At 41.1% G+C, this 24,581-nt stretch overlaps 2 protein-coding genes across 2 annotated transcripts; one reads left to right on the top strand and one right to left on the bottom strand.

Moving 5' to 3' along the window:
- The first annotated feature begins 10,055 nt into the window (after positions 1 to 10,055).
- On the top strand, positions 10,056 to 11,288 carry LOC126764686 (piggyBac transposable element-derived protein 4-like). Its single transcript, XM_050482337.1, has one exon. The coding sequence runs from the start codon at positions 10,056 to 10,058 to the stop codon at positions 11,286 to 11,288; it is 1,233 nt and encodes a 410-aa protein (XP_050338294.1).
- Positions 11,289 to 19,727: 8,439 nt separating this feature from the next.
- Positions 19,728 to 20,931, bottom strand: LOC126764685 (uncharacterized). Its single transcript, XM_050482336.1, has one exon. It carries the CDS (start codon positions 20,929 to 20,931, stop codon positions 19,744 to 19,746), a length of 1,188 nt encoding a protein of 395 aa, XP_050338293.1. The 3' UTR covers positions 19,728 to 19,743.
- Between the last annotated feature and the right edge of the window lie 3,650 nt (positions 20,932 to 24,581).

The raw sequence follows: 24,581 nt of genomic DNA, 5'->3' as shown, positions 1-24,581 counted from the left end.
TGATGTTTCTCAAGCAATTATTGGCGCTGACTTTCTGTCTCATTTCGAGCTTTTGGTCGATCTCAAAAACAGATGTCTACTTGATCGCAAAACCGAATTAAGAACGGTTTGCGAAATTGAAAAAAAAGTGTATATTCAGCATAAAATCTTTTAACGTGAAATCTAATTATTCGAATATTCTCGCAGATTATAGTGATATCACCCGCTCTCATCCGCTAAATTCACCAACAAAATCGTCGGTAGAACATCGAATTATTACCACCGGTCAACCCGTCTTCGCACGACCTCGACGTCTTTCACCCGAGAAGCTAACCGCCGCAAAAGCTGAATTTGATTCGCTGATGAAACTGGGCATTTGTCGCCCATCCAGTAGTAACTGGGCAAGCCCATTACATATGGTACGTAAGCCCGATGGAACGTGGAGACCATGCGGGGATTATCGTGGACTAAATGCAGTAACTGTTCCTGATCGATATCCGTTGCCATTTTTGCACGATTTCTCCAATATCTTGGCCGGAAAACGCGTGTTTTCTAAAATCGATTTAAAAAAGGCCTTTCATCAAGTGCCAATAAACAAAGAAGACATTTGTAAAACGGCGATAACGACTCCCTTCGGACTCTACGAATTTACGCATATGACGTTTGGTTTGAGGAATGCAGCACAGACATTCCAAAGACTTATTAACGAAGTCTTTCGTGGTTTAAACTTCGTATTTGTTTATCTTGATGATGTATGTATTGCATCCGTTTCAGAAGAAGAGCATCAAAACCACTTGCGCCAAGTTTTCCAACGACTCAGGGAAAACAACCTAACTATTAACGTTAGTAAATCGGAGTTTGGCGTCTCGGAACTACGATTCCTCGGACATTCTATCACTAAAGATGGTACTCGGCCACTCCCAGAACGCGTTGAGGCTCTACGTAATTTTAAACGACCGGTTATCGCAAAGGACTTAAAGCGTTTTTTAGCGATGCTTAATTTCTACCGTCGTTTCATACCACATGCACTGAAGACACAAGCTTGCCTTTTCGATATGGTTCGTGGTAATAGACGAAACGATACTACACCACTTTCTTGGTCAGTGGAAGCAGCAGACAATTTTGCTGCATGTAGGGAACAACTGGTCAATTGTGCATTACTCGCTCATCCTTCGCACAACGCGGATCTTTCTTTATGGGTGGATGCATCAGATTTCGCTGCTGGCGCAGTATTAAATCAATTCGTGGATGGTAGTCTACAACCATTAGGATTTTTCTCTCGCAGATTCACTAGTGTGAGAAAAGATACAGTACTTACGACAGGGAGCTGACTGCTGTATACCTAGCATTACGACATTTTCAATACATGGTCGAAGGTCGCCGTTGCCATATTTACACAGACCATAAGCCGCTGATATATGCATTTCAACAAAAGCTAGATCGAGCTTCTAACCGACAAATACGTCAACTCGACTTCATAGCTCAGATCACCACCGACATTCGACATGTAAGCGGCGAAGATAATGTAACAGCAGACCTGCTGTCACGAATAAACTCAATTTCCGCAGAAACTTTAAACTATGATAACTTGGCTGAGGACCAGTCCAAGGACGAGGAGCTTCGAAATCTTTTAAATGGTAAAATAAAACACTCTCTTAACCTACAAAATTTCGCTCTTCCTTTTAGTTCCAGAAGCTTATGCTGCGACACCTCAACTGGCCGTGTTCGACCGTTCATAACCAAAAACTTTAGAGAAACGTTTTTACGGTCAACTCACAATCTTTCACACCCAGGCATAAGGGGGACTACACGATTAGTAACAGAGCGATTTGTTTGGCCTGGTGTCCAGCTAGACAGTAGAAATTTTGCTCGCTGCTGTTTGCAGTGTCAGCGGAATAAAACTATACGACACAACCGAAGTTTGTTACAGCGTCAAAAATGTCCAACACTTCGTTTCGCGCACATCCATATCGACTTAGTCGGACCATTTCCACCATCCGAAGGAAACCGCTATTGTCTTACTATTCTGGATAGATTCACACGCTGGCCAGAAGCGTTACCTATACCAGATATAACAGCTCCTACTGTTGCCAAAGCACTACTAAACGGCTGGATTTCACGGTTTGGTGTACCTGTAACCATCACATCAGACTTAGGACGTCAGTTCGAGAGTGCCCTGTTTCAACAATTACTACAGCTATTGGGTACACGACATTTTCGAACCACGCCTTACCACCCCCAAGCAAATGGTCTTGTCGAAAGATGGCATCGTACGTTAAAAGCAGCGCTTCTATGCCATAACACTAGTCAGTGGACTTCATATTTACCACTTATTTTACTGGGCTTACGATCCACATACAAAAACGACTTGGATGCAGCACCAGCCGATCTAGTATATGGCGAGAACCTGCGACTACCTTCAGAATTTTTCATCGATAGCAAACCAACATACAGCGAAGCTGATATGGTCAAGCAACTACGTTCTTGTATGCGAGATCTGCGACCAGTCGACACCACTTGGCACGCGAAACAAAAAGTATTCGTTCATTCCGGGTTAAAAACCTGCCAACAAGTCTTTATTCGAGACGATCTGGTGCGACCATCGCTATCGCCTCCATACAAAGGACCATACAAAATTATTCAACGATTTCCCAAATACTTCTTAGTGGAAGTAAACAACAGCGTTATTAAAGTTTCAATAGATCGTTTGAAACCTGCTTTCATCGCCACTCCACAGAGTGTCTAGGAGGGGAGTATTGTGGCAACCTCGAAGGATCATTACGGCGTTAATTTAATCTTCGGCGCAGCACTCTTAAAATACAACTCTACCTAACTCCTAAAGGCAGCACTATCATATGTTTGTAATCTTTCATTCCTTTTATTATTACGTTCTTACTAGCTCTTAAGTTATAACGAATAAGAAATAAATCTCTTCTGCGATTGGACGTCAAGCATAACGCATCATCCTCACCTGTTCCCACATATATAATTCCATCTGGTTTTCACATTTAGAACAGGTTTTAGCATTTTACCTTCAAGTATTCCAGCGGCAGCTCGCAGTTGTTGCAGTCAATAAACCGTCACAAAATAAAGTTAAAGCCCAAAACATGGAATATGGTGGTTTTTCTCGAAAGTGTTGTAAATAGTTTTAAGAATTTTATAGCCATTATCTGTTACCAATGCGAGAACATTACTTTTGTTATACTTTCGAAATATGTGCAGCTATATAAGCATTTGTCAATTTTAAAACGCCACTTGTTCCATAAAATTGGTTGTTTTCAAACAAACCGTGGACCGTCACACCGAGCATGCTGTTCATCTGAATGTTCTTCCATATGTTAGTGGTCAAATAGAATTAGGCACATGCGGCAACATTGTTTTAAATTTTTCAGTATCCTTGGCGTAGGGGAAACTGGGGTACCTTTGACACCTTTTTTTGAAATAAAATTTCTCGAAATGTGTTTGAATTATCATAAAATAAGTTGTTACCTGCTTTAGAGCAATTATTCAGCTTTATAATATTGCCGGAGTTTTTTTTTCAGCGACTCCCTTTTACACTTTAATTTACAGTTTTAAAAAAAAAGCCATTTTGTCAAATGTGCCCCTGTCACGGGGTACATTTGACTTTAGGAGGGGAGCATTTGACACCTACATTAAATTAAAATAAAACCAGCATTTTGTATATAAACTCATTTTATTTTAATTTTGGAAAGCAAAAAATATTTCAGTTACAAGTTTTGAATTAAAAGAAAAGAAAAATTTAAAGGAAATGAATTATAAGTTTTGATAAAAAATTATTTTATATAATACTTTGATAAGTCCAGTTTAAAAATGTATTTTGTACGACACCGTGAAGTTGAAGCAGGATTTTCAGGAACTGGCAACTTCAGCTCTATTTCACTGCGCATAATTATAGCCAAATCTTCAATTTCTGGATAAACAAAAGCCATGCTTGAAGGAGATGTCTTTCGGAAAAATTTGATGTTATAAGTGCAGTTGCCAAACGTTTCTATTATTCGACCTACATAGAAAACGGTGTTTTTGATGTTTTCTTGGAATTTTACCAGAACGTAGTCTCCCACAGTCAAATTATCATCATCAGTTATTTTGTGTGTCTCTAAATCATCTGCCCGGGATTCAAGGTAACCTTCATCATCAGGAGGGAATCCATTAGAGTTAATTGTGTCAACGTAGCTAATGTTACCCGTACTTTCGTCTGAAGATTCGATTTTCAGTTGAGGTTTTCTTTTTAGTTTCTTCTTTTTAGCCTGCTGTGTTCTCTTCTGTGAAAACTTGAGAGTGCGCTTGGCGGTTTTAAAATTTTTCTTTATAGTAGTAAGCTGCTCAATCCTTCTTTTTTCAGTTGAAGAAGTAAGGATTCGGGAAGTTCCACTTCTCGAAGATTTCGTGGATGCATGCAGTTGCGATATAGGCCTAACTGATTCTGGCGTAGTACATGGTGAGTTATAATATAGGTTGCTTTGTGGATTTTTTGTAGCATTTTGTGATGAATTCATATCATCTGATCTATCAGGATGAACGCGTTCAACTTCCTCATCTGTTACAGACTCCAGCGCAAATGTTTCATCTTGAAAAACCTGCGTATTGAGAGGACAAATTCCTGTTACTTTGAATCCGTTCATTATGTTTTCTGGGGAAAATGCTCTTTGAAATGGTTGTTGAGTTAAGGTGCCGATATCATATATACTGATTTGTTTTCCAGGATTTGTGGTTAAAAAATCGTTAAAGGCTTTGCGACAAAATTGCTTAAAGGGTCCGAAAACTGATACATCCAAGCGTTGTAGACGATGGGATGTATGTGGAGGAAAAGAAAGTAATACAATTCCAGCCTCGGCGCAATAGTTAATGCTTTCCAAACTGCAATGTGACGCATGATTATCAAGCAGAATTAGAATTGGGTTTTCAACTGAACAGTTCGTAAAGTTTTTAATGTGTTTCAGCACATTTGCAAAGAGTTCGGAAATCATCCATCCGGATTTTGTATTCAATATCAACGAACCGGGCATGCATCCATTTCCGAATCTTTCACTGAAACGTACACGAGGAAATATATAAGCCGGAGGCAAACGATTTCCGCAAGCGTTAACTATGCCAACGATTGTAACCAAGCTGCCGCGCTCAGCGGAACATGCTTGAGAAACAGAACGTTGTCCTTTTGCAGCACAAATCTAGAGAAGAAATATGTTATTTAAAGTCATTAACGTGTATTTTCAACCAGGCTAAAAATACGACTAAATTTATAAGCCTATCTTACCTTAATAGGCTCCATCACGGTAGTTAAACCAGTTTCGTCCAAATTATAGATATCTTTTGGCTGAAATGAGTACTTTTCAAACAACGTAGTAAGGTTTTTGAAAAAACTTTCCACTGCTGATTTAGTAAAACCGCGTAATCTTGCCAAACTGATCTTTTCAGGTTTACGAAGAGATATAGAATCATTTCTTTTAAGAAATCCGTAAAGCCAATCTTCTCCAGCTTCTTTGGATTTTTCCCAGGCAGTTGGAGTAACCAAATTTTTAGCTTTAGCGTAATCATATGCAAACTTTTTTAAAGTTTGATAAGTTAAGCCGTAAGAATAAAAAGCACAATTCTTGACGTAATCACAAATATCGGTTTCTTGTTGCTTATTAAATGTCTGGCGAGATGTGAATTTCGATTGAAATTTAAAATAATCATCAGAGCTGCTATCATTGCCAGAATCTGAAAGATTGCCAGAAGGTGCCTTATGTTTTAAACGCATGATTAGAGTTGTTCTATTTATTCCGTATTTGATGGCAGCTGTAGTTTGCGTTTCAGTCCCATTTCTGATATCCGTTATTGCCTTTCTAATATTATCTTCATTTATGGCACACCGATTAGTCTTTTTTTTGTAATTGCGTACCATTTTCCTGCTGAATATCAACACTAAATTGAATAAAGTGCATTCATTACTTAGTCAAAACAGAGACGGGGTACATTTGACAAAAGTCAAATGTGCCCCATTCAAAAATGTCAAATGTACCCCAACTGAGTTTACTTTAGAAATTTCAATTTTCTTACCCTTTCAATTCTTTTATTCTTAAATTTCCAAATCTTTTCAAAATTATTGATAATAATACTAGTTAAGTTCACTTAGCACTTTATAATGGTGTTCAATTGACTTCACAAATGTCTTGCATATCACTGCCACAAAATAACACAGAACGCAGAGAAAAGAGAAAAACACGTGTTGCTTCACCAAAATGTATAAACACTAACTGGTAAACTTCAACATATTGAATAAAATCAATTACTGCACCATTCCCAATTTATAAATGCGATTGATTTTACTGGCTTGACTTCGAAAATGCCATAGTCAAATGTGCCCCAAAGTCAAAGGTACCCCAGTTTCCCCTATATTTTTACCATTTCTGCTTTTATTTTATTCCTAGCTAGAACTTTGTAAAGTGGAAAATGTTGTTCCTTACCTACAAAAAAAACTTTTCCTGAAAATATATATAAGAGTTACTACAATGCAAAAATAAGAATGGTAGGAAAAATACATACAACATGTGAAAATGGCAAACTATCCATTACAATAATTTCTACTATTGATTGCGTCAATTTTGTATTTTTGGAACTAACTGATGCTAAGCTATGCACATTTGAAAAAACCGAATGAATATTGAGCTGTTTGTGCTTTGCTGCTGAATTCTCGCTCGTGCTGGGCAATTCACAACTGTCTGTGTTACATCTGGGTTCACTGTTTTCAAATGGTGCCTAATTCGCATAATGATCATTATTTACATAAATATAAATGCAGAAAAAGTTTTTATTTACTTCAGAGAGCTGCAACGAGTACGATTAAATCAGAAAAAACACTCGTACCAAAAACACAATCAAATCAATTCAGTTCATCACAGACAACATTTTTGATCAATTCGCGTACCCACTAGTGCCAACTGATTTGATGCAACATGAACAATCTGTCCTTCGGCAGTCACGATCGAGTAAAAGTGGCCATACACGACTCACATGTGATTGCAATTTACTCGTGTATGGGCTTGTGCGCATACCAATCCATGTTCGAGAAAATGTATTTTTCTCGTGTCGCCGAGTAGGAAAGATCACCACGAAGAATTTTGCTTGTGGCACTTATGTATGTCGTGTTTGGCGAAACGATTTCCAACCGATCGAATATATAGTTGTGCAGCTGTCTCAATAACTGTGCCCATAAGAACGTGTGTATTTTAATATTTGACAGATATCGCTTGCAGTCCGTCGTGGTCTATGTGTTCAGAGCGCCATGTTTCTTTGATTGAAATGGTCGACAACGTTCGGTTTGTATGTCATCAGCGATAGAGAACTTTGAATCACTAGCGATCAGCTATACATGATTTGTTCATGAACGTTCGCATTAGCTTAAAATACCCGGAATGATGCATACTCACGCTCTGAACATGTAGAGTGCGACAGACTGCAAGCGACATCTGTCAAATGTAAGTATGCATCATTTCGGGTATTTTCTGCTAATGCATGTATAAGCTGATCGCTAGTGATTCAAAGTTTTTCGCTATCGCTGATCTGAAGAGAAACGGTTCGATTCGTGTACATGAATCGAAGTGACAGAATCGGACAGAGTATCAATACCCGATTATGGACAAAAATTTATTACTCGTTGCAGTTCATATTTGATGTATTATTCAAGCATTTTAATATTTTACAGCACAATTTCCATCGTATATTGAATGAATTTTCTTTGGAAAATTATTTCCATACTGCACTAAGTGTTCGAAGCATTTTCGCTTTACTTCATTAATTTTAGATGCTTAATAATTTTATATATGCAAAAGCATAACTATTGGAAGCATTTTCGCTTTACTTCATTAATTTTAGATGCTTAAAAATATTATACATATATGCAAAAGCATAAATTTTGGTGGTGACGCACTTACGATTATTTTGAAATAATCGGTTAAATTTCCAATTAACGAACGATCATTTAGGATACAATTAAACCGGTAGGTAAGAGAAAATAATTAGCTAAAATTAATTATTCGTTTAATCTTGCCATCATTAAGTATGACGTAGTAAAAATTATTATACGATGGAAGAACCTGTCTTCGTTATAAAACAAAATTTCAAAAATTATAAGAGCTTAGTGGTTGTAGTTCGAAAATTTCATACAAATTATGGTCGGATTTGTGCTTGAACTTCGTCAATAATTAAATTGGAGTTAGTTTTGGGTCTCCCTATGCATCCTTGCTTAATTTATCTAAGATATCTTATATATTTACCGATATGTAAAATAATAAGGTACAAAAGTAACGGGAAGTTTTAAAACCGTTGAATATTACAAAAATAATACCATATACATAATTAGTTGTCCGAACAAGTTATCAATGGCGCTGTTTTGAATTATTGTAAATAGATAATACACTATAACGTATAGATAAACTTAACTTATACAAATTACTATATTCATCATATTAGTGATGTGGGAAGGTTAATATCAATGATTATTATTTCTACAACCAAGTGGCATAGTGTCAATCTGAGTTTCTCTATTACTTTTAACCTAAAATTAAATTTATTATATTAGGTATTTGAAAGAAACGTGCACATTCAACATTAAACCTTATGGCGGTTAGTAAAATAACAATTTTTTTCGATTTACACATTATTTATAAAAAATATGGCTATAAATGATAAAGCCCACCCGAAGCTTTGTAATACTTACATATGTATATTAGTTATGCAAATAACAAGTAACAATGGGCTGTGAAAAATTATGTACTTGTTTTGACCATTTTTTACAGATAGGTGCTAAAGACATTGCTTCAACAATATTTACAATGTTGATTTATTGTATCTTTTTTAAGGCGTCCGTGAATTCATTTCCTATGTTTACTTATTTTGATGTTTTTAATAATTGAACTTTAATAGTTAATTTCAATAACGATATGTAAAGTTTTAAATTGACTCGGATCCTTTCATTTCAGAAGTGAAGTGTTCACGCATATTAGAAATTTTAACTTTTCCTTTAGGCTTAAGAAACGGGGCACTGAGAAAATACGTGTTCAGAGTTTTCTATGCACTCTGTACACGTCGGACAGTAGGAACCAACGTCATGATTAATTTGGAACAGATACCTTCGAAAGCAACCATGCTCACTTCGTATTTGGGTTAGGTGGAAATTCAAGTTCCCATCTCGTCTGTCGATCTACAAATGAATGGCTGAATGTACTCTATGTATTTTGACCATCACTCTCGATAGAGGATTACAGATTTTGTTTGCTTTACCAGAAGTATACGGCAATTGTTTCTTAAATTTTAATTTGAAATCTGATATTACTTCTGATACTTCTGCTCAGGCAGTTTGTGGTGTAGCACTGAGTGCTCTCTGCCGATAGTATCGGGTGATTTTTTAAGAGCTTGATAACTTTTTTTAAAAAAAAACGCATAAAATTTGCAAAATCTCATCGGTTCTTTATTTGAAACGTTAGATTGGTTCATGACATTTACTTTTTGAAGATAATTTCATTTAAATGTTGACTCATGTGGTTTCAACAAGATGGCGCTACATGCCACACAGCTCGCGATTCTATGGCCATTTTGAGGGAAAACTTCGGAGAACAATACATCTCAAGAAATGGACCCGTAAGTTGGCCACCAAGATCATGCGATTTAACGCCTTTAGACTATTTTTTGTGGGGCTACGTCAAGTCTAAAGTCTACAGAAATAAGCCAGCAACTATTCCAGCTTTGGAAGACAACATTTCCGAAGAAATTCGGGCTATTCCGGCCGAAATGCTCGAAAAAGTTGCCCAAAATTGGACTTTCCGAATGGACCACCTAAGACGCAGCCGCGGTCAACATTTAAATGAAATTATCTTCAAAAAGTAAATGTCATGAACCAATCTAACGTTTCAAATAAAGAACCGATGAGATTTTGCAAATTTTATGCGTTTTTTTTTTTTAAAAAGTTATCAAGCTCTTAAAAAATCACCCGATATTACTGTGAAAATACGCATATTTCGCGCCAGTTCTCATCTTGTTTTTTATTATTCTGTTCGCTTTGGTTATAATAATGAGTGATGAAGTGGAATACTTATGTGTATAATACACGATTACGTTCTAGAAACATCAGTGCAGATTTTTATGATCGCTTAACATCAGCATTGGTAAATGACATTCAAAATGAAAATAATGATGTTGTGCGTGAAGAAGTGGATCCATACGAAAGCGATGACGATGATACAGATGTCGATTATGTGCCATTTGAAGATGCATCGGATATTGAAAATGAAATCGAAATCGAGCCGAATGAAATATTAGATAGCGACGAAGAGGAAGTAATCGATGGTGTGGAAGAAGAAGAGCGTGAAACTCCAGCTGCTACTGAAATTTCTTACTACGGTAAAGATGGGACAGAATGGAAAAAAGAGTCTAATGAAGCAATTCGTACTCGTGCACACAATATTATGTGCTTTCGGCCTGGACCGAAGCAACAAAACTCTGTTCCCATCGAGGTATTCAAACAGTTTTTTATTACCAACATTTCATTCATTATCATCAGTCAAACAAATCGTTGTGGAAGAGACCAATTTGCAAAATGTAATGCAGAAAATCTAACCTCAAAACCTAAAGTTTGGGTGGATTTCACTAGCACCGAACTTGATGCATTTATTGGCATTCTTGTTGCTTCTGGTGTAACGCACAATAATATGCAGTTTACACCACTTTTGTGGCAAACAGATTCTCTTCCCATCTTTCGAGCGGCGATGCCACTCAAACGATTCAAGTTATTGACGCGATATATCCGTTTCGATGATGGCCGCACACGTTCATTCCGACTACAATCTGATAAGGCTGCCGCAATTCGCGATATATGGAATTTTTTAAATGAAAACCTCGCCAGAAACTATGAGCCGCATGAAAATGTAACGATTGATGAGCAATTGTTTCCGTATCGTGGCAAGACAAAGTTTACGCAATTCATACCATCAAAACCAGCCAAATACGGTGTGAAAATCTGGTGGGCATGTGACTCACAAACAAAATACCCATTGCAAGGTATATTGTACACGGGGAAAAAGGATGGCGGAGAGCGTAAAGTGAACCAAGTAGAAAACGTATTGCTCAAACTTGTGAAACGATACCAAAACACCGGCAGAACAATAGTAGCTGACAACTTTTTCACAACACTGACAGGAGCCAAACAATTGGCTACCATTGGACTTGCTTTCGTCGGTACTATTCGCGCCAATAAGAAGTGTTTACCCGAAGAATTGAAAAAAAATCCGTCTGGTCCTTTGGTTATATTATAATTCAACAAAGGTCGGCGTTGAGTGCATGGATCAGATGGTTACCCATTACACTACAAAACGGCCAACGAAACGATGGTCATTTGCCTTTTTTGCAACTTGTTGGATTTGACGGGATTGGCTGCTTTCGTAGTTTGCAAAGAAATCGACCATCTAGATAAAAAGGATGCACGACGCACTTTTCTTTACAATTTATCGAGAACATTGGCAACGCCCAATATCGAAAATCGTATGAACAATCCCAATGTCATCAAACATCTATCTTGTCGTTTGGCTTTTGAATCCTTTTTCGGTCGTTCACTCAACATCCCATCACAATTAGTAGCTTCAACATCAAAAAGTGCTGACACACTCAAAGGAAGGAGAGATTGCAGACTTTGTTTGCAAGAAAGCGATAAATTGCGTCGTAAAACTCGATTCTGTTCTAAATGTTCAAATCCAGTTTGTCAACAGCATTCGAAAATTGATTACATATATTTTTTTTGTATTCCTCAGGACCCATCATCATAAAATCAATTGAAAAATCGCTCCAAAATGATTCATATGCTCCTAAATAAATCAAAAAATGAGCTAAAAGGAATGCGTTCTATTTCATTTTAAAAGCCGCATACGAGTTTCATTTTTCTTTTTCAGGTAGTTCAGAGTATGCCCAAATCAAATCGAGAAGTAAGAAATTTCAAAAATGTATCTATATTGTACATATATGAGCGTAAATACAACACGTATTTCCATACAAATGTACGTAAACACATAGGGGTCGTTGGTCTCGACCAGGGTTAAAAATATATCATTATAATAGCATAGTTGCGTTGGAGCTGCATCTTCGCTTAGTGCCTTTGCAGCCGCCAGTATTGCTCGCAGCTATTTTTTCTGAAATCGTTTATTCAAGCACATCCTACATATGTTCAACAGAGTGATTAAGATTTAACTGCAAAATTTTTAATTATTTACTGATGTCATCGTCTTCAGATACTTGTGACAAGTCGTACTCAAGGCCGAATAATCACATTTCCAGAGCATGCATCTTGTAGCGTTTGTGCATATATTTGCAACTTGTGTTCCAGTTTCAGTTCCATATGTCACAGGTTGAAATACCTAAAACAATGAAGTGTTCCCGGAGGCGACAGATAGACTACACTATCTTAACTTTGTCCAAGTTGAGTGAAGCCTTGGAATCGGTAGTATACTGGCATACAAAAGCTATTTGTACAAGTCTGCGGGGTTTTCTCATACTTTTGACGCTTGTTTACTCAAATCTTTTAGTAGTGCCTCGGAGATTTATTCAAGTGTTGTAGTTTCGTCTAGATCCTTACGCAATATTGTAACGTTATGAGGTTTTTCACCCACCTCTTCCTCTAAGACTATTTTGAACGATTCTTGTGTTCTCTGATTTTTTAGTTCAAGAAGTATGCAGGTCTCTTTTTCCGTATGAGGACCGCTGTCGCTATTTATTTTGCAGATAATGTCAGCACATGTACAGATATACATATGTGCAATCGTGTAATATCATTTCCCCTTATGCTAGTACAAATGCAGCAGTAACTCAAATTAACGAAAACCAAAATCTAATTTGGCAAATGATGGTTCAATGTCAGGAGAACAATTCTTTGAAGAAAGAAGTGTTATGAGTGCGTATGAATGCGATGAGAAATGCCCACTGTTCGATGCGTAAGAAAGGCTACCTTCCAAATGGGATATGTTCGCAAAATACTTGAAACACAAGTTCAGTAATTCACTTTATGAAGTAGAAATACATGCATTTTGAAACGTCTGGTGCTATGCGTAGACAAAACGAAAAAGTAGGTATGTCATGTTTGTGCGCTTAACCCATTTACAACCATTGTACTCGCTTGTGTACAGAAAATCAGTCAAGTTTAGGCATGTGGCGTAACTCAATGCTAAGTATTTGCACACAAATTTTTGATCATATGCGTAGTTTTGTCCTACAAACAACAAAAAAAATACATTCGCTTCACGCGAATTCATAACGGCACTTTTTGTGGCGTCAACTTCTGTGCGGTTTTTTCATATTGTGTGATTTTGTGTCTTTAGTCATTATTTTGCTGTTGATGAGCTATTATCTGTGAATTGTTAGTTTTAAAATTGTGTGTTGTGTGAGATAAGACCAAAGAGATAAATTTTACAAAAAACCCATTTGAAAAACCTATTCTTATTTGAGGTATGTGCCTTTTAAAAGTTGTGTACCCGCTTAGGTACAATGGCAAAATGTGTAGTTGAAATAAAAAATTGTATCTTTAGGTTAGGATGGCTATTTCCACTTCGTGTTTTTATGGAAAGAGATATAAACAACTTTCACAGGCTTTAGCTGACATTGCGGATGATGATGAGGCAGATGACGTCGATATCGTTATGATTCCTCCTGATGTCGATGTCAATACTGACGAAGAGGAAGGTGATGAAGATAACATAAATGAAATAAACTTGCCTGGCGACGTTGCTGGATGCGTTGAAGTATTCAATAACAGCATAAACTTTGACAGCGAAGATGAAATACCGATTGCCCAGCTACAAAGAATGGGTGCTGAAATACGTTCTGTAAGCCCTATTTGGAACAACGAAGCATGCAACTTGACAATGGATGCGACTACTATATATATAGAAAATAAGATGAAAATGAAAATGGATTTGGATGGTAGAAGTCCCGTTGAGGTATTTGAGACACTGTTTGATAAAGCCGTAGGAGCAACGAGAGAAAATAGAACTAAAAAATGTCCTTTGAATCCAAAAAAAATATTTCCAAAAACAAGCAAGAGGATATTTCAAGATCAAATACGACCACAATAATAAAATATTGTCTGCCATAAACGAATCAGGTGGATTTGCGAGCTATGTGGTACTGCTTTGTGCGTGGAACGCGACTGTTTTAAAATAGCCCACTCATAAATATTTTATACACTTTTGACCATCCGAAGCGAAGGCGTGGACGAGACGTTCGTCGTCAAGCCGATGCACGCCGTATCATAAAGAACAGGCATGCAACACAACCTTGGCAGCAAAGACTTGCGCTATCACTAACCGCCTTAATAAGCGTTCGAACTGCAACGAGGTTCGTAACAGTGCGGGCCATGATTAGCCCAGTTAGTCCAGCCACGGTTATCCTCGCCTCCACAATTGCACGATTGCGACTGCATACGCATGCACGAGGAGACAGCCGAGTGTGCGAACTCATGTTTCGGGACAACCAGGGTGGAGAAACAGAAGTCTCCGTGAGTGCCCAAATACAACGTCGTCCGTTACCACCAACGCCAGTAAGGTCTCTGGAAGAGAATTTATTTCAACAATTTCGCAACTTAAGACTGGCAGATAATGAGTTCCACAGAGCAGCGCCAGTAGAAGTAATCTTGGGAGCGGACGTGTACTCCCGGCTCATATTGCCAGGGTTACAACCAGCGTCAATGGGCCAACTCATCGCCCAAAATACGACACTGGGATATATAATATCCGGTGTCGTATAATATCGGCACAATAAAGTGCACTGTATACATATTTAGAAAATAAGATGAAAATGAAAATGGATTTGGATGGTAGAAGTCCCGTTGAGGTATTTGAGACACTGTTTGATAAAGCCGTAGGAGCAACGAGAGAAAATAGAACTAAAAAATGTCCTTTGAATCCAAAAAAATATTTCCAAAAACAAGCAAGAGGATATTTCAAGATCAAATACGACCACAATAATAAAATATTGTCTGCCATAAACGAATCAGGTGGATTTGCGAGCTATGTGGTACTGCTTTGTGCGTGGAACGCGACTGTTTTAGAATAGCCCACTCATAAATATTTTATACACTTTTGACCATTGTACTCGTGTGGGTACAGAAAAAATTTTCGTTTATGTAAGAAAAAATAAAATTTTTTGTTCATCTCTGCGATGGTATAAATCAATAAAAACTGAAAATTTTAAATAAACTTATTTTTTGACTCCTTGGTTGTAAATGGGTTAAGCGACGTAATAAATTAAGTGAAACAGCAATATATGCGAGGGAAGGACTGCGTAATCATGAGTGCTGTTTAACACACAGGAAAGATGAAGGGTCCGTGTCGCTCGTACTCGGGTGGCACGCTTTATCTTCTTGTAACAGCCCACTGCAATACGAAATTCTAATAAAAAAAAGGTTAACTAATATTACAAAAAAAATTTGGACACATATACATACATACATTACCAAAAACTTTAACGTAAGCAAAGATGTAACAAAGTACATGCGATCGATGATTCAAAGTGTAAATCGAAATCCATTCTCTTATGGCATTTATTGACAGGGGTGCTCAGTGTGGCATAATTCGTAAATCGTTATGTAACAACGATGATATTGGAAGCAGTGACCGAAAATATGTTTACAAAATTCGAAAAGTCATAAGCAGCTAAAGTTCAAGGCCAATCATAACAGATGAGAAATTTGAGGCCACTTTTGAAGCAATTACCCTAGTAAAAGTTATATGATTCACTTCATTAATCGAAATACAAAGTCAATGAACAAACAAGGTGAATAACGAGTTCTACCAATTCTGACCAGAGAAAAATCTAACCAACTTTAAAATATTAGATGGAAATGACACCGGGATTGGCGGATATGTTATTTAGCAATATAATCGAAAACGGAATTCGACAAAAATATTCGGCGCTGAAAAGTGAGTGGAAATTATCTGGAATGAAAAACAAAAAACTTTATGAAAAAGTGTCAACAGCCATAAATAATCTGGAACATTTTTGAGAATTGGAAGAGGTACAAACTAACAAGAACATACAAAAAGGCTATCTTAGGTTAGGTTAGGTTAGGTAAGACGGCTGATCGGAGATCGCACATGGACTAGAAGTAGTCCTTTGTGAAGCCGTTGAAACTCGAACTCCCGTGTTCGAACTTAGAGATCGGCAAACCGTTTAGTACCCAATAAAAATTTACAGAGGCGCTTAATTTCAATGCCCGCCAGATCGGTGGGATATCTGAAAGTATGTGCCCCCAAGTGCCTCAGTCTTGATCTCCCAAAAGCAGGGCAGTCAAGAAGGAAGTGCTGGCTAGTTTCCACTGCATCTTCTTCCAAGCAGCTTCTGCATGCGGCGTCCGGTAAAATTCTCAGTCTTACAGCGTGTATGCCAATGGGACAGTGGCCCGTCAAGAGCCCCATCATTAATGAGAGGCTAGCCTTGTTGAGGGCAAAGAGATCCCTAGATCTCCTTCGATCTATCTTTGGCCAAAAGGCTTTTGCGACCGCGCAGGTACTAATGCTGGCCCATCGCTGACCGAGCAGCCGCGAGGCCCAGCTATCTAGTAGTAGAACACAAAAGGATGCCGGAGCACCTACCCGTTCCCATTCTACCGATAGTGATTCTAGGGTGCCTTTCCTTGCTAGCTCATCAGCTTTGCAGTTACCCGCGATTCCGCTGTGGCCCGGCACCCATACAAGTCTTATAATGAAAGCTCTCGCCGCCAGAGACAGTGACGCCAGACACTCTTCGACCAGCCCTGAACGCACTGTGAATGAGTTCAAGGCTAGAATCGCCGCTCTGCTATCCGAGTGAATGGTCACCTCCCTGAAGTTAGACGCTCTACTGAGCAGCATATCTGCTGCTACCTTGATGGCTGCAACCTCAGCCTGGAAAACACTGCAATAGTCGGGAAGTCTGAAGCTGGATTTTATGGAGAGCTCCCGACAGTACACTCCTCCACCAACCTTCCCCCCAAGCTTCGACCCATCCGTAAAGAAGCTTGCTGCCCCTCTCCTCCAACGGCTTCTTCCCTGCCAAGCCTCCCTCGTCGGTATATGTGCAGAGAAGGAGCCACCGGAGTTCGATATGGCGACTCCATGATCCAGGTGATCCGGTATGCAGTCGAAGCTTGTGAGGATATCCGAGTGTTCAGATACCCGCTCCTTTAGGAATCCATACTCCCTGAGCCTAATGGCCACCTTTGCGGCCATACACCTTCCGGCAATATCCACCGGCGTTATGTTCAGAATTGCATTAAGTGCAATGGTTGGGGTGGACTTTAATGCACCACATATGCTGATGAGCGCAGCTCGTTGAACGCTCTCAAGTTTCTTTGCAAGTGTGATCTTCTGTAAAGCCCTCCACCACATGAAGACTCCATAGAACATTATGGGCTTGACTATGGTGTCATAGAGCCAGAGTACCACCTTCGGTGAGAGGCCCCATCTCTTGCCAATAGCTCCTCTACAGCAGTAAAGGGCAATCGATGCCTTTTTGGCTCTCTCCTCGATATTCGGCTTCCATGAAAGCTTTCTATCCAGGATGAGCCCTAAATACTTCACAGTATCCGCCGGTTGCAAGCGAATACCTCCCAATAGCGGCAACGGCGCCTCAGGGATCTTGTATCTTCTACTAAATAAAACCATTTCTGTTTTATTTGGATTTATGGCGAGTCCACTTTCGACCGCCCATTTTGTTACCACGCCGAGATATCCCTGCGTCAACTCATACACGGTGCTTAGAAACTTTCCTTTCACCATAAGTGCTACATCGTCTGCATAGGCAATAACCTTGCAGCCAAGATCCTCCAGCCTTTTGAGAAGGTCGTTAACGACTAGAATCCATAGAAGAGGGGAAAGAACCCCTCCTTGAGGGGTTCCCCTGCTTACCCTCCGCCGCGCGCTCGCGCTGCCCCATTCTGTTTCAACCACTCTGTCGCACAGAAGACTGAAAATGAGGTGCTTGAGGTTCGATTCAACCCCAAGACCGTCTAGAGCAGTTACGACTGCCTCTGGCAGGACATTGTTGAAAGCTCCCTCAATATCAAGGAAGGTCCCAACTGCGAAGTCCTTAGCCTCAATTGCTTCCTCAAGCCACGACACGATAGTGTGCAAGGCAGTGTCCACCGACCTTCCTTTACGATACGCATGTTGCGCTCCTGATAGATAGTCCCTCGGAATGCGCCTTCTCAAATACCAGTCCAGCAGTCTCTCCAAAGTTTTTAATAAAAAAGAGGAGAGACTGATGGGCCTGAAATCCTTGGCCGTGACGTGCGAGCCCCTGCCCGCCTTCGGGATGAACGTCACTCTGACTCGTCTCAGGGTCCCCGGAATGTAACCTAATCTGATGCAGTTCGCATAGATCGGTGCCAACCAGCCGCAAGATACCTTAACAGCCTGCTGCAGCTGCGCTGGTATGATGCCGTCCGGTCCCGGGGACTTGAACGGTTTGAACGAATTTATCGCCCAAGTCAAGTGACGCTCATCCAGAAGGCCGACAAAGGCTGTGTAGTCAGCATGCAACGTTCCGAGAGATACCTCCATAGAGGACGTGTTAGTAGGGAAGTGAGCATCAAGGAGCATCTGTAGAGTTTCTTCACTGCTCGGCGCCCACTTCCCATTTGCATCCCTAAGATACCCCAGGGACACAGGATTTTTCGCGAGGATTCGCCTGAATCTAGAGGACTCGTGACAGCCTTCCACTTTTTCGCAGAAGCTCTTCCACGAGATCCTTTTAGCCCTTCTAAGCTCGGACTTATATATTGAAAGTCCTGTTTTATACAGGACCCAATCATCAGGTAGCCCGCTCCTACGGGCCTTGTTAAATAAGCGCCTACAGGACGCCCTAATTTCCGAGAGCTCCACAGTCCACCATTGAGGTTTCCCTCTGCCCTTCGGTGTTTTTAATGGACAGGAGCTCTCCAATGCAGTGTTGCACGCCGAGCTGAAAGCTTCGACCCACCCATCCACCACATCGGCGGTGGCCAGCGCGCCCACCCCCGGTGCGCGTGGAAGAGTTTGCCGAAGCCTTCTGCGGTAACCTTCCCAGTCCGTGTTTCTGGGATTTCTGAAAGATTTTCTAGGCGGACCCTCTCCGTCAAGACTAAACCCGATATACCTATGATCAGAAAAGGAGTGGTCATCGAGAACCCTCCAGTTCGAGATCAGCGGAGCAATCCCGTGTGAGGCAAGGGTGAGGTCGAGGACCTCCTCCCTACCCGCGGTCACGAAGGTAGGAGAATTTCCCCTGTTACATATGCGAAGATTTTCGCTAACAATAAAGTTAAAAAGCGACTCACCTCTAGTGTTGGTATCCGAGCTCCCCCAGATTGAATGCCGCGAGTTGGCGTCCGAACCGATGATAACACCGGCACCATTCCGGGACGCTTCAGTCAAGGTCCTCCTCAGTAATGCGGGAGGCGGCTCTACCTCATCGTCGTGAGGCATGTACGCCGAGACTAGCCAGATATTTCCGGTGCCGCACTCTAGCTTTGCTGTAACTACGTCAGCGTTGCTGAAATTAGGTAAAATAAATACCGTTAGTTCATTTCTGACCAGCATACAGGCTCTGTTTCTACCTGCATCCTTGGCCACCAGCAGCTTATGGTTCTTCGTCCTCAGTCCAGATATACCGTTGCTAGTTAGCCACGGTTCCTGGATCAGGACCACATCGGCTTCGTCTTGCTCCAGACGAAGCAGTAGATTGGCGGAGGCCGCCTTTGCGTGATGGAGGTTAATCTGGAGGAATTTCATCCTTCAGACTCTCCTCTAGTAGCGCTAGTTCAGCGCTAAAGTCCTGATCGACCCTCACCTCCTCGAACAATTGTTCGAGGCTGAAAACGGAGTCGCCCATCGACGATCCGCCTCCAGAGCTCGCCACGTCCGAGAGGTTTGGGTCGTTTTCCAAGGTCATTTGACCATCGCTAACGCCTTCCTCCTTCTCCCCCGCACCTGCAGCTTGAGTGCCATCAGCCCTGGCATCCGTTGGGAGTACCTTAAGTACCACCATTTCGAACCCATAGCTGATGGCTCCCTTGGTTTTGCTGAGAGGACCGATAGACTCCGCGTTAAGCATTATCAGCGCCTGCCGATATGGTTTATCGGTTCTCTCCAGCCTTATGACCCTCCAGTCATGCGCGGGGAGTGAGGGGTTGCAGTATCTGAGGATTTCCTCGATCTCTTTCGCAGTGGATGGTTCAGCTGGCAGCCAGACGCGAGCCCTAGGGCGAAGGGGAAGATCCTCTTTGTCCACGGCCTCCAGTCTGGCCCCCTTCCAAACCTCCCCCACCAGAGACACCGCCTTCTTATATAAGATGGCCGATCTTTCATCGGCACACCCAGTAAGCTTGTGCAGCCCATGGTGCCAACCGGCACTGACACATTTTGGAGGTGGCCCCGGGTTTTCCTTGACCACCTTGAGGAAGACCGAAGAGATAGCCGCCGTTACTCTCTTCCACTCCTCATGGGAGATAGCCCCGTCCTCCCTGCTGCGATCAAGCACGCCCAATACCCTTGCACCAGCACCTTTAGCAATCTCGCTGAAAGTTGGCGCCGCGCCCGTTCTCGGTTTTTTGCCGAGGGAGGTTTCTCCCTCGTGCGACCTTTGTCGCTTAACCGCTGGTCCCTGCCTCTTTACTTCGAGTCGTGACTCGTCGGTCTCGCTCTCTCTAAGCACCTTCTTGGCCCACTCAAGCGTGTTAGCATGCTGCTCAGATACCTGACCAGCATGCTCACCACCGTAGCGTTCCACTATCTTCGCCGCTAATCGACGGTCCGACTTCAGCTTCCTAGCTAAAGCCCCCTTGCTAATGCCCCCTGTGGAGCCCTTCATGATTCTAGCAGAAGTTCCTCTACTAGTGCTGGCGACTCCGCCGCGTATGAAGGCTCCACCCTTCACTACCTTTTTTGCCGGCTTCCCCATCCTGCCGCTTGATGCGGAGACTCCTACCAGGGTCTTAGTTCTATTGCTGCCTGGCGACGATTTCGTCGCCCCGGGAGCAGCAGCCCCGCCTGGGACAGATCTGGGTGTCGATTTCGACGCCCCATCACCTCCCTTCGTCACCTTCTCGTCCGTGTTTAATGAAGTGTCCATGCAATAAGGGTCCCCACTCAGAGCCGCTATCCGTCCCCCGGAAAGGTAGTCGCCTTTTATGGTCCCAAGGTTATCTCAGTGATGAGGCCAAGGCGAGGGTTGACGTACGCCCTTATGAGGCAATACGTTCAGAGCCGACCAGCGTAAAGAAGGAGTCCTCTCAACTTACACCTACCACGCCAACTTAACGACGACGGGGGGGGAACGTACTCCGAGGCCTGCCAGGGTTTTAACGGGACGGAGGCAGTTTCGACATTAGCCCGACAGCCATTTCTGACTAGGTGTCACCCTATCATACTCAGGTGCCAGAATGCCGCCACCACCAGCCCAGGGTTCTAACAGATCCAGATAAGTTTCCTATTCTAAAACCAGTTCGATGCCTAAGGTCGTCTAGGGAGTTGTAAGGCCGTGAAGGCCGCAGGCCATTTGGCGTTACCCAGGATGCACCAGCGTGGAGGCGACCTGCACTACATCCCAAGGCTATCTTAACTTTATAGCAATTTGAAAATACCACTGTTGACGCCGCCCCCGCTCAATTTCTTTGCCACGTCTGTATCAGCAGAGTAATCTTTTCTTTCTTTTCGGAGTTTTAATTAGCGCGCAACTAAACTCTAACTAAAAGTGCGCGCGCTCTCTCCTTTTGCGACCGTTCAGAGATACAGACGTGGTAAGTGTTTGTCCAATTTATTTATTTAAAATACATTTTATTATATGAAACTTTTTGGTTTTTATTTAACTTTGTGGAATCATTTGCGCCGACCGTTTCTCCACGGCCAACCACATCTTTGGAACGAACGAGCACCGTGCTCCACCACCCGAATTATCATTGGTCCTTCGAGCCGGATAACAGGTAACAAGTTGATTTTTTATTTAAAGTGAAAGTGCATAATTTGCCCAATTTAGCAACACGCAAGTTACAGCCAAACATATTTTGGATTTGTGCTCTGCAAGCTAAAAGGCAATAGATTGGTTAATTTGTGCATCATTTATGTACAAAACCAATTGTGCTGTGTGAAGTGGAGACTAAAACTTATTTTTGGCACTCTACCCACTAAATCAACGCACAAGATTGCAGGTAGTATTGTACTTCATTTAAGTACAACAATAAATACACCTGGCAAATGCACTGATTATTTCACTTTACATATAAAAAAAAACACACACTGTTATTCAAGTAAAATTATAAAATTCTTGGACGCACAAGCCCCGACTGGAGCGTCGGCAAACTCTCTCGGTTTTTTGTTTTTTTCTTGTGATTAATTTGAGTCTAGTCGCTCAACTCTGCCTTTCCATATATTGCTCCAATAGCAATAAAGGCAAGCAGCAATAGCGCAGCTGCAGTTTCGCGAGTGCAAACAAACAAAAAAATATTACAAAATTTCAAGTGAAGTGAGCGACAGCGAGAAAGCCAAGCAGCACAGTCAAACTGCAAAGTCAGAGCAGCAAAGGCGAAGACCCAAAGACCAAGCAGCAAAGGGAGAGCAGCGAAGGCAAAGCAGCAAAAGCAAAGACGCACAGGCGAAGCAGCAAAGGGAGAGCAGAAAGGCAAAGCAGCGCAGCAGCCATCCCAGAAGGACAGCAACAAATAGAATAGTGTAGTGGGGAATTCAAAAATAACCCCGTGATCAAATGTGAAAGTAAAGTGCTTGTGAATTTTATTTATATTTGTATTTGGATTTTAATAAAGCAATTAAGCACAAAGCAATTTTGTTTGTGTACATAGTCAAGTACTAGGCGTGCAAGTGCATTGGGCCGATTACCCAGCAAGCACATTCAAATTAAATTTGGAAAAATACTTTGAAAAAATACTTCACTAAATTTGCAAGTGCAAGTACAAGTGCATTGGGCCGATTACCCAGCAAGCAAAAATACTTTACGAAATTTATTAATTTTTTGTTCTTTCGAAAATTCACGCTTCACAAAGAAACAACGCACTACTTTTCAACAACTCAATTTTTAGTTTGTCCGTGAGTGCTTCTGTAACTTTTGAACTTTTGCAACATATTTGCAAATATTTTTTTAATTTTAATTTCAAGTTTTAGATCCGACTTTGTGCAACATTTTTGCAGTTCCGGTTCAATTTTTGAACACAATGGAAGCCATCAGAGCATTTAACACAGCTGCAGACGCTCTACTGGAGTTTGAGGAGTCTTTTACTCCAACAGCAAACAACCAAAGTGCCTACTCTCTGGAAGTACAACAAACTGAACTGAAATCTCTGTGGGCAGAGGTAAAGTCAGAATACAAGTTGTGTTTGCCAAAAGTGGATCCTTCCGACACAAGCTCAATTGACGACATTAAGCTTTAATATTCAAGCTGTTACCACGCGTATGTGTGTTGCGCGGCCTTGATGGGCGAACACATGCACAACCTCACGGCGTTCAACCAAAGCCCAACTTCAAATTCTACGGTGATTCAACCTGAACGGTTACAACAAACGGTAGAACCCGTGAGGTATACAATCAACTTACCGCCATGTGATACCGAAATATTTCATGGCGATGTTTTACAATGGCCCTCATTTAGGGATTTATTTGCCGCCATTTATTGGGAATAACCCAAGGCTATCTCCGGTAGAAAAGTTATTCCATATGAATCAAAAAACGCGAGGTGAGGCAAAAGATATCGTTTCGAAAGCGCCATTGACGAATGACGGATTTGCATTGGCTTGGAACAATTTGTTGTGTAGGTATGAAAACAAGCGAGTGCTTGTTAACACACAATTAAATGTATTGTTCAAGCTCCCGCACATTTCAACAGAATCTGAGACCGAACTCAGAAATTTACAGCGGGAGATTAATAGCTGCATTTCAGCTTTACAAATACATGGCATCAATGTAGATAGTTGGGATGCCATATTTACGTATTTGTGTTCTATCCGACACCCGGATTATACACTGTGGCTTTGGGAACAATCTCTGGATTTGGATTCAGAGATCCCAAAATGGGTTGACTTAGACAAATTTCTAACCAAACGGGTTAAACGCTTGAGAGAGTATCAAACCTCAAAGGCGATTTGGGTACTCAACCCAAGATTAAATCGGCTGATGGTGAAGGTCGGATACCAATATTGCAGTCAAGGATTGGATCCAAACCCATCAATTCCCATCACGCCAAGACAAATAATATCAAATGTAAACTGTGCTCATCTCAATCGCACATTTTGAAAAGTTGTCAAAGATTCATTGAGATGCAGCCTAATGCACGATTAAATGCTGTCAGAAAATTTCACGTCTGCTTAAATTGTTTATCGGACTCACATGAAGTCAAAAATTGCAAAAGTATGTTTAATTGTAATAAATGTAAACAGAGACATCACTCCATGATTCACCGGGATCAGAGTGAGGAAATAGCTCAGATGTCCGACAGCACAAACCCTACTGAGATTTCTACTAAATCTCATGTGGCCTCTATTAAGGCCAATATTTCAAATGTGCCTACCAGTCGAAGCATGCTCTTAGGTACAGCCATGGTGACCG

Source organism: Bactrocera neohumeralis, unplaced genomic scaffold (genome assembly GCF_024586455.1).
Source record: "Bactrocera neohumeralis isolate Rockhampton unplaced genomic scaffold, APGP_CSIRO_Bneo_wtdbg2-racon-allhic-juicebox.fasta_v2 cluster09, whole genome shotgun sequence".
Classification (NCBI taxonomy): domain Eukaryota; kingdom Metazoa; phylum Arthropoda; class Insecta; order Diptera; family Tephritidae; genus Bactrocera; species Bactrocera neohumeralis.
This window is presented reverse-complemented; position numbering and strand designations above follow the sequence as displayed.